This window comes from Ooceraea biroi, chromosome 9 (genome assembly GCF_003672135.1).
Source record: "Ooceraea biroi isolate clonal line C1 chromosome 9, Obir_v5.4, whole genome shotgun sequence".
Taxonomy (NCBI): Eukaryota; Metazoa; Arthropoda; class Insecta; order Hymenoptera; family Formicidae; genus Ooceraea; species Ooceraea biroi.
This window is the reverse complement of record NC_039514.1, coordinates 9,096,121-9,106,732: the sequence shown is the minus strand read 5'-3', so window position 1 is coordinate 9,106,732 and position 10,612 is coordinate 9,096,121. Positions and strand designations below refer to the sequence as shown.

The 10,612-nt window shown below is 45.2% G+C and overlaps 1 protein-coding gene across 19 annotated transcripts in view; it reads left to right on the top strand.

Moving 5' to 3' along the window:
• Window positions 1-4,389: 4,389 nt before the first annotated feature.
• Window positions 4,390-10,612, top strand: part of LOC105279014 (gamma-aminobutyric acid receptor subunit beta) — a 44,526-nt gene continuing 38,303 nt past the window's right edge. For 3 of the 19 annotated variants that reach the window (XM_026972696.1, XM_026972684.1, XM_026972697.1), the window contains exon 1: window positions 4,400-5,295. In XM_026972696.1, the coding sequence (XP_026828497.1) occupies window positions 5,142-5,295 (154 nt within the window). In that variant the 5' untranslated portion in view covers window positions 4,400-5,141. Of the gene's footprint in view, window positions 5,296-10,612 lie in introns of all 19 variants that reach the window. The other 16 variants (XM_026972702.1, XM_026972687.1, XR_003407031.1 and 13 more) reach the window with 12 other exon arrangements.

Sequence of the window (10,612 nt, the reverse complement as noted above, 5' to 3'; positions counted from 1 at the left end):
GAGCTGTGCACGACGAAAAAGGAAAAGACACGAGGAGTCAAGACGACGAATCGATCGCGGGACAGGGGGAGGGACGACTGGTACTACGGTCTTCGTAGTCGATAACTTCTTAATTGCGAGAAGAGACTCTTTACAAAAGCCCTCCCCCCCGAGACTTCCGCCTTTCAAAGACACCAGCCACTCGACGTGGTCGACAATGTTGGCGAAGTTGCTGGCAGTTGTTTGACATTAGCCTGAAAATAAATTGCGCGGAACCACTGCTAATTCAAATGTGTAAGCTCTCCGGGTGGGCGTGCGCCGTGAACGAGGTCGCCAGAAGCATCGTCAAAAATGCTTACCCCTCTCCCTTTCTCTCTTTCTGAGGAAATGAGACGCTCCTCATGCACATTTATTATCGATATTTTTATTTACGTCGAGATATATACATCCTCGCAAACTCGCATTATGAAAATTGAAGCTGTGCTTCGCGACCTCGTTGGCTTTATGCAAATGTAAGAGCTGTACGCGGAGGAACGTCGTTATTGAAATTACACGGCGGAGAAATCGCTCGTGATCTGTTATAATCAAATGGCAAAGAATGGTAGGATCAAATTTGCGCGCACGTATGACACGAGTCATCTCTTATTGATCCGGTGATCGCTAAAACGTAACGGACGGAAATGGAAATCAGGTCGGAGCTGAATTCGCATGGCGATCGAGCAAAGGAATTCTTAAGTGCGCTCATATCAACGTGCTGCCCTTCTGATGCTGGCTGAAAGGGGGCACGCGCGCCGGCCCGGAGCCGCCGAGCTGGAAATAAATGTAAGTTTCCAGGGAAAATTGTTGAGATGCTTTTTCATCATTCCTTAAAGGCAGGAAAATTGCAGCGAGCTGGAAAGGCTAAAAAACACGGCCAGAAGCGGACAGGGCGAGGGAAAGGGATAGTGGGCGAGCGGAAGGCGGCGGGGGATGATGCACCGACAGTGTGCGGAAGAAATGTTGGAGGTCGGGAGTCAAGAGCTCTTGGAAATCCGGGAGATTGAAATTCGAGGCATCTTCGTCCACTCGGACGGGTCTTCCTTATTTACGAGACTTTCAATTACACGGCTCGGTCCGGGCACTCGTAATGCCTTCTCATTCTTCTTCGATAGTCGCGCCACGTGACTGCGTCACGGTAATCATTAAATCAGCCGTCCGTACGACCGCGTCGCGATCATTCCTCCACGCGGCCAATCTGCCCTATTAAACATCAAATACCGATACCGTGCGAGATTCACATGATATTATTAATTACGGTAATGGCAGGTTGATAGACACCGCGGTTATCGAGACGCTATCTATTGAACATGTCGCGACGCGTTTCTAATTACGTCAGAAAATTATATCAGAGCGTGGTTAATAAATTCTTGTAATCGAAATGCCTGATTAAGCTCACCGGCGAATGATCCACCGACCTGATTTCGGTCGAGCATATTTATCCGATGTGATTGTCATTAATTCGTGCGCGTTATTTTACGCGTTACTTGCGCGCGGTGGCGAATCACGCGGGCAACGGAGTAAAATGGACCTGCACAAGAGGGAAGAGAGATCTCCCCGCGAGATCTGAGAACCGGGTGAGCTCCTGAAAACATTGTCTGACGGGGACCAGCGCTTTTGCATTGAGCAATGAAGCATGAGACGCTCGACTATGGCGTGACATTTCTCCATCGGCCTTCCTGAAGGCCCGTGAAAGAGAGTGGCGCGCGTCTTTTCGTCTGGAACACAGACACCCACGAAACCTCCCCCCCAACCCCGCGACACGCCAACGACGAGGGAGATGCCTTGCAAATATTTCAAGCGATCGAAAATGTCATCCGGCGAAGGGTGGCCTGCCCTTTTTTCTCTTTCATGAGCGAACAGTTGAATACGGATCGCTCGATTCGAGAAGTTGATTAAAGAAGCTCGTAGGCAGCGAAGCCTTTGCGCTTGTGCTCCTATAAAAATGTACAGAGAACGCGGACGAGACAAGAAGAACTTTAAATATCAATTTGAATTGCAAAAAGCTCGCCCATTACGCTGCGTACATCTGATTGCGCATTAACAAATGCGTTAACGGAGTAACTCAGCAGAAACGAAATATTCCGTGACTCGTTATTTAATTATTACATTTTTGCCACGTATCGCGTACTATCGCGTAATTGATGCGATGATTAACGAAATTAATTACGGGTACACACGCAACAGCTGTATTTGATAATACATTCACGACGTTTCTTAAACATGTTCCCGTGAAACAGGATAATTTACTGATCTCGCCGTATTTGCGCAAGTAAAATTATTTATGGGAATGTTTTGGGCAATCTTGCGGGCATGTACCTAGTGGTGCCTTCGTGATGCACGGCGAATCAAAGCCGATCTATATTTTCGCGCGTGTATCTGCACGATACGATCTACATCGTATTATTCGCACCCTTGTTCCCAGAGTAGATATCTGCGTCTAATCGATACGCCTAACCCCTGACCTATTATCACAGCTTGGTAGCGAGTTCTTCTCCGTCGTGAGATATTGCCAGACTTAGACCGTGCCGGTTGCAGCGAATCGTTCGATAATATCCTTTCGCATACGCATATAGACAGAGCCGACCTTTATCAGTTTTGGCAAAGCCTCATATTCTGAAACGCGAGTATTACAATTTATTCCAAATTAATCATACGACGAAATGAATAATGTATTACGAAGAAAAGCAATTATATAAGGTTTGATTATACATCGCAATTGTAGTAATTCGTCTCGTCTAATAATTTCTGTTTCGTGCGATAATTTCCTCGATTTTGTTAAGTGTTTCCCGGGATCGCGATGAATTATTAACGTCCAGTATTTATTGTACAGCTTCTCTCTGTAATCCGGTTGCTAATTATAGGGCGCAATTCCGTCTCTCGCGCAAACGAGATATACAATCTCGGGGTGGCAAATGGGGCTCCCGCGACTAAAGAGCCTCGCTACTTTGAATCACAAAGTAGACCGGGGTACTTAGAGACAGCGATTATTTCCTTGATTTATAATTGATTACGAAATCCCGTGAACCTAATCGCGGGGACACATTGTAGATCGCATAACTCACGCGCGGAATCTTGGTCAGTAGAATAGAACGCGGCGAACATGCACGATCTTGATTAGTCTAATTCGTGCAACACTTTACAAGCTCGCTGGCTGGGTATACTCGCTTCCATTGTGGTGCTATGCGCGCAAGCTGATGTACGATACGTACCAATGTGCCTCGGGGCGTTCCGTTGACTCGTACGTACGTCGGTTATAGGGTCAAGGCTTTTCTTACGTCCACTCGGTTCGGTGGGATACGAGGCAACGCGCGTAATATTATCCGCGTAATCGGTCATGATTCGCGTTTTTCAGTCAGGTCAAGACATAAATGCTGCTTCTCGTCTTCGGGTCAAGATATTATTATTTCACGAATCGGAGCTCTTCTTTTATACCAAGAGCACGTGACATATATTATCAGGAATAAAAAGTTACTTTTAGGATATAGATTGTTCCAAATAAATCCACGAATAAAGCATCGTCGACCAAAGACGCTGACGTCGTGATCCCTTATTCCAATTAAAACACGCAGCTATTTGTGCGGCAGCTGCACCCACAGAAAATATTTCTGGACTTAATGCTATTACTCTTTAATCTATCATAAAATAAGATCGCTATAGCGACAATCATATTTATTATTCAAAAGAAGCATATTTTAATCTTGAATAGAAAATTCCAAAATCTAGATTCAAATAATCTTGGCGCTATCTCATTCATTTTCTCAGAAGGATTTAGATACAAATTTGTAGCAAGTTCAAAATATTCTTGATTTCAGAATATTGTGAGATCTAAAAGACGTCTTATTCTATTCTTCTAAGAGAATTTGTAGAATCTGCACAAAACGGCCAATATTTATGTGTTGCAATCGAAAATCGGGAAAGTGTTTCTGTTATTTACTATGAATAAGTGCAAAAGATATGGAAATGTCTTATCTCGAATCTTATTTCTCAAGTAAGTATATACTTACTTGAGTGTATATACTTACTTACATTGCACTTATTCATTGTAAATAACAGAAACACTTTCCCGATTTTCGATTGCAACGCATAAATATTGGCCATTTTATCCGAATAAAGGACGGCGCCGAGTCGACGAGCGACTGTGAGAAAATGACGCGTCGACATCGACAAAGCCTACTCTAAAGTGGCGCTAATGTCAAATTATTCTACATACAAGAATATATAAGCATAAATGTTACTCTTGTCTCGAGACAGTAAGACAATGTTATTTAATTCGAGAGAGAAGAATAGAAATTACTGATTTAAATTAAAAATTGTTTTATTTTCATATTTTTTATACTTGTAATACGATTAAATTAGTCAAGAATATTTTTCGTCTTGTTATGAGAAATCCTTTCTGAGGGTGTGGTTCTGCAGCTATCGCAAAGATATTGCGTGATTCGACCAAGGTCGTCACCATACATTGCTTCGCGTGATTCAGCGCTGCACCAAGTGATTACGTACGGAGTTGGTCAACCCGCTGAGCCAAGCGGAAATCGTTGTCCGGCTCTGCCGAATTGCTCCACTTAGCGGGACCGGAATCGGCTGCTGCTGCTGCTGCTGCTGGTCCGTTGTGCCCGTTAGATCGGGCTCTCGTAGGTAATGCGGAGCCGTATCAGCCCGCGGATTCAAGGGCCGTTTGTTTGGCTGACCGAGACCATCCGTATCTACTGACCCGTTAAGTCAAGAACAGACCCGCTGCACTTTATGCCTCGAGACCCTCGGGCGTATCTACTCCTTCGCGACCGTGTACGTCATGCAGGCTGCTACAATATCTTCCCTCTCGAATCTTGTCTTTGAAACCGTGCTAACAGCAGTGTTGTTTCAAGATTGCACGTGTGTGCGACCATGTAAAAGACCGCAGCAGAGTATTCTAGCAGAATAACGATTTCACCAACTGCTGAGGATCGTTATTGCTTATATTGTTGTCGTCTAACAACAAGATTACTGTATTATTTGCAACGAGGATTATTGAGATAATTATTTTTAAACATTGATTGAGATCGTAACAATTCTAGCTGTAAATGAAGAAAATAATACGAAAAGATTTTTAAGTACTGACTTTCGTGCACGATTTTTTTTTCTGGATGGAGATGCGAGATAACATCGAGGCCTCTCGGATAACATTCTCGTTTGTTTGCAGAACCGGCGGCGGCAGTATGCTAGGCGACGTGAACATCTCCGCGATACTGGACTCCTTTTCCGTCAGTTACGATAAAAGAGTAAGGCCGAACTACGGAGGTGAGTAGGGATTGGATTCTTCCCATTTTCTCGATAACCGACATCATTATTCCACCGCGCTGACGTGGATTCTACATTGTTCGCAAAACTTGTCGAGCTCATTTACATTCAATGATTATCCGATCAACCGATTAATCACCTCGCTCGCATCACGGACGTGAGGTAACGCGCCATAACGTCCATCGCAAGTTTTGCGTTCAACGGCGAAGCTTTCTCCGAGTCTCATTGTTTATGATCGTTGCACTTACTGCGTGAATCTAAAAAGTTACCTTGCAGCCAACGAGAATGAGGGACTTAGGTGACAAAAGAGATCAGATACGGACACACTGGCCGAAATCCAATCAATTGGCGGAGCAACAGAGGACCAACAAGCGACCTCTTTCAAATCTACTTCGTTCGCTGCAAGCGCAGGAAAAGCTCTTTACGTGTGCTCGGGTGAAACAGAAACAGGGACAAATAACCGGTATCATGTGCCATCTTGATGCAGTGCTGAGATAAAAGGGGCCGAAGGAATACATTGACAGCGGATAAACGTGATACACGCGGGCCGGATTTGCAACACGTAAAAAGGAAAGAGATTAACACAGCGCGTCGCGATAAATCAAGGCAGAAAGCACGGGCTTTCGCATCGGTATAACAATGGCGCGACATGGCGGTAAAGCCGCGGCGGAGCGCTCCGGGAAATGTTTTTGACGCCGCTTGCCATCTCCCGCGTTTACAGTGCAAAAACGGCGAGCTCTCGAGCATACTGCTGCATCCGCATAAAACAGTTCTGACAGGAACACAGCGCGGCGAGCACGTGTACACGAGTCGCCGTCCTGTTTCCCGCGCGGAAGGAGTAATTTGCCGTTCACCGCGCGATGCCGTCTACCGGAAAAGAAATACCGATAAAGCGACCGCAAGCCTGCGCGCACCGTGATAGAAACGTTACGTGATTGCTTCTTTAGCGATGCTAACGAAGAAAAAAAAAGAGGAAAGGGCGCAGAGCTCTCCTCTTAATTCCACCCCGCGAAACACAGTGTGCGCGCAACTCGCACGCGATCCCGGCACTTTTCGGCGAGCACTATCGAGCGTGCGAGTCCGCGGTTGCGATTTCGCGGTCGGATAAACGGACCGTGTGCCAGGGGGTGGGTGCATACAAAACACGGGGATATTAAAGAGTCATTAGGGCCAGTTTCGCGCGGGCACGCTCGCCAGTCGAGAGTCAGTTAGAAGCAATTAGCGGCTCGCTCGATGGACGGCCGTTCCACTTTCGGCCGCAGGCAGGGCACAGGCCCGCTCGCGGAGAGGTCCTCGCGCGTGCATTCCGGATTAGCCAGGCCGATTATCGAAGCTGCATCCCGTCACAATCATGATTCATGCGCCGGGCGATTCCAGGAGGGAGGACGGGCTCGCGTTTTCGGTGGTGGCCTCCGCGGAGGCAGGGCGGGGCTGGAGCGCTTCGATAAAACTCGGATCGATGCCGGGACGCCCCACGGGTTGCCACGGGTTACCGTTAACGGCATCTCCGCTCCAACGGGCCACACGGGGGTGGGAGCATATCTGTATCTCGCCTTCAATTACGATTTTGACTTTGATTTTATTGTGCCGCGTCTTTTTGTGCGTCTCCCCGTCCCAGATTCTATTCCGGGACGCGGCACCGCATTCGTACTTTCCGCTCCGTCTTGCGATCCCTAACGAAGATGACGTCCGGCGGTATGTATATATATTGGGTTGGCCAAAAAGTAATTGCGTTTTTTTTATATAAATAAAAGGCGAATTTTTCATGGGAAACAAAAACTTTATTAAACAATACATTGTCCATTTTGTTTGATTATCTTTTGCCATTTTTCAGGCAACTTCATGATTCCGCGCTCAAAAAAGTTCTTATCTTTTTCAGCAAAAAACAATTCCAACAACGATTTGATATCCTCATCAGCAGTAAAGGTTTTACCATTCAAGGCGTTTTGCAAAGAACGAAACGAATGGTAATCTGATGGTGCCAGGTCTGGCGAATATGGTGGATGTGGTAACATCATGGTAACACATCCCATCCAAGCTGCAACAATTTTTCACGAGTGACCAAACTTGTACGTGGTCTAGCGTTATCATGGTGAAACACAACACCTTTGCGATTCACCAATTCTCGACGTTTCTGTTTGATGGCATCATTTAATTTATCCAGTTGACGACAGTATACGTCTGAATTAATGGTTTGATTCCTTGCAAGCAGCTCAAAATACACAATACCTTTAAAGTCCCACCAGACTGACAGCATAATCTTTCTTTGGTGAATATCTGCTTTTCAAGTGCTTTCAGCAGGTTCATCACGCTTGCTCCACGATCTTTTTCGTTTGACGTTGTTGTAGACGATCCATTTTTCGTCGCCTGTTATCATACGTTTCAAAAATCGATCATTTTCCTCACGTTTCAAAAGAGAATCGCAGATGTCAATACGCTTAGTGAGATGAATTTCTTTGAGCTCATGTGGTCACCCAAATATCCAGCTTACTAATGTATCCAAGTCGTTTTAAATGGTTTTCAACACTCGATTTCGATATGTTAAGATTCTCAGCAATCTCTCGTGTCGTTAAACGCCGATTGGAATCGATCAGTGCCTTTATTTTGTCATCATCAATTTCGATTGGCCTTCCTGAGCGTGGTGCATCTTTCACATTAAAATCTCCAGATCGAAAATTAGTAAACCAATTTTGACACTGCCGCAGTTTTAAGAATCTTCGCCATATACATCACATAACTGTTTATGAGCTTGCACAGCGTTTTTCCCTTTTCGGAAGTAATAAAACAAAATATGACAAAAATGTTCTTTTTGATTTTCCATTTTGAAATCGACGGCAAAGAAACAATTGTTAACGAAATCGTGTACTTTCTTTTTCTAAAACAAGCTTGAACTGTGAGTTGTTAACCTACATAATGAATTTGCGGTTTAGAATGAAGTTAGTTACATTTCAAGACATGTATGTCCATCTATTGGAAAAAACGCAATTACTTTTTGGCCAACCCAATACATACAATGTATGTATATATATGTATATACATATATATATTGCTGCTCCATTTTTCCAGCAGAAAAGATTCGGGATTGTAAGGAGCGATTGACCGAGAATGATTTCAGTCCTCCCTTTTCGGGGCTAAAAACGTCCGCCGATTTATTGATTTATTAGTTTCGTGGATACATCTGCTGTAATCGTAAATATAAAAATATATAGGTCAAACGTCAGGTACAAAGAGTCAGTTGACTGAATGATTAAAGTCTCAATTCGTGCGCTGGCGGTGATTAAAATAACGAAACTGTAATTAGTGATTCTCGACCGGCGATACGGCCGCGGCAGAACAAAATTAACGCATATTCAGCATATCGTCGTTCAATTATATTACATACAGCTGCTAATGAAACTACATTAAAACGCTATTCACCTCATTTAATTTTGCAAAAGCAAAGTTCGCGGCAGCCGCATAAAGCGATCATGAAAATTTACCAAGCAGCCCTGTAACAGGCAATAGCGATCAAAATTAACCGAGAGCGATGCAAAAATTCATTTTGATTCTCCACGTCACGTCAAGGGGATGTATTAGTAATGTCTCACTTTGCAGTAAACTCGGGACGATTGTCAGGCGCGGGAGAAACGTCTCGTCCTCCGCGAGATCAGTATACAACGGCTCGCCATCGACAGCTCGCAGAAAGCTATCATTTCGATTCGAGTCGTCGATATCCGCGCACCGGCGCATCGAGCGGAATTCGCTCCGGAGCGACCGAATCGTTTTTAACATTTAAAATTTAGATCGACACGGATATTACGAATACAGACGGCGAAAATACCATGGCCGGGATAAACTGCGCCGACGTTCTCTTCGATTTTCGCACTGCTTCATTGGATATTCCCCGGAGCGCGGTCGGATTTTCAAACGCGAGCTCTGCCGCCGGCGTCCAAGGCCTACGTAAAATGACAAAATACGTGACGGGAAACTCGAGATGTTTGCACTCCATAATCCAGCTCGCAGACAACGAAGGAACCGAAATGTCTTTTCTCGAAAATGTCAGGGAAACGTCTCGTCGTCACGAAACGTCGGGTCCCGCCTGGAATCGTGACGAGCAAGCTTTTCGGACTAATGAATACACTCGAACGCGAGTACACTATTAGAGAGATTCGCTCTCGTGAATACCGACGAGAGACGAGCGGCGGAGAATGATGGAGAACGCTTTTCCCGTGATACGTAAGAGCCAGCGAACGAATATCGACACGCGGCTGGTTGATGACCGCGATTTTTCGATCCCACGTGAGGCAGTTATTAATTCCTGTTCCTCCTCGGTTGCGTCACATCTGTCTCGTGTATTTTTTAACCCTTTCTCGTTTTTCTTTCTTTTTTTTTCGGGGTACGCTTTCACACGGACGATCGGTTTGCGCGAGCGAGGCATGCTGGGCGCGTTTCAATTAACTCGATACTACGAACGTCGCCCGCTGCGTTCTCCAGCGCGTACAGGAGAATGTCATTGTGAAATATGTGTCCCATATGGGATGTTCCTCGGCTATAGGGCTTTAAAAACATCCTAGAAATGGAAATGAAGATATATCGGTCGAGTGGCGCGCGATGGCGTTGGCAGGGCCGTTGTTTACGAGTCAACTTTATCGCGCCAACGTGGACACGTATATGCAGTCTGCATTCGTTCTACCCGTTCCATTCCACCCCCTGCAACGACCTCGCTGGTCCCGACAACCTGGTTCTTTCCATTCGCACCTGGCTTCCCGACCTCCTTCACCCGCCGACTGAAATTCCGCCCGTAAACTTTCCTACGGGGAGATACCGCCTGATCGGTCGGGCACGATTACATTTTTCCGCTTCGTCTTTGCGGCCGATCAATTCGACTGGCAGCTTCGATTTCGTGCCTCGCATCTGGCGCGCAGACCACTGAAATTCACACGAACCCTCGTCAAGTCTTTGAATTGAAATTTCGCGAAGATCACGGGAGAAATAGCTTATGTCACGTGGCATATTGAAGCACATGGACGCAAGCGATTTCCCATGGTTACGGTATTTTAATGGACAGGCCGCGAGAGCTACGGTTCGATGAAGTTTAAAGATTGCTGATAGCCGTAACTCACCCTCAGAAAGGATTTCTGATAACAAGACGAAAAATATTCTTGACTAATTTAATCGTATTACAAGTATAAAAAATATGAAAATAAAACAATTTTTAATTTAAATCAGTAATTTCTATTCTTCTCTCTCGAATTAAATAACATTGTCTTACTGTCTCGAGACAAGAGTAACATTTATGCTTATATATTCTTGTATGTAGAATAATTTGACATTAGCG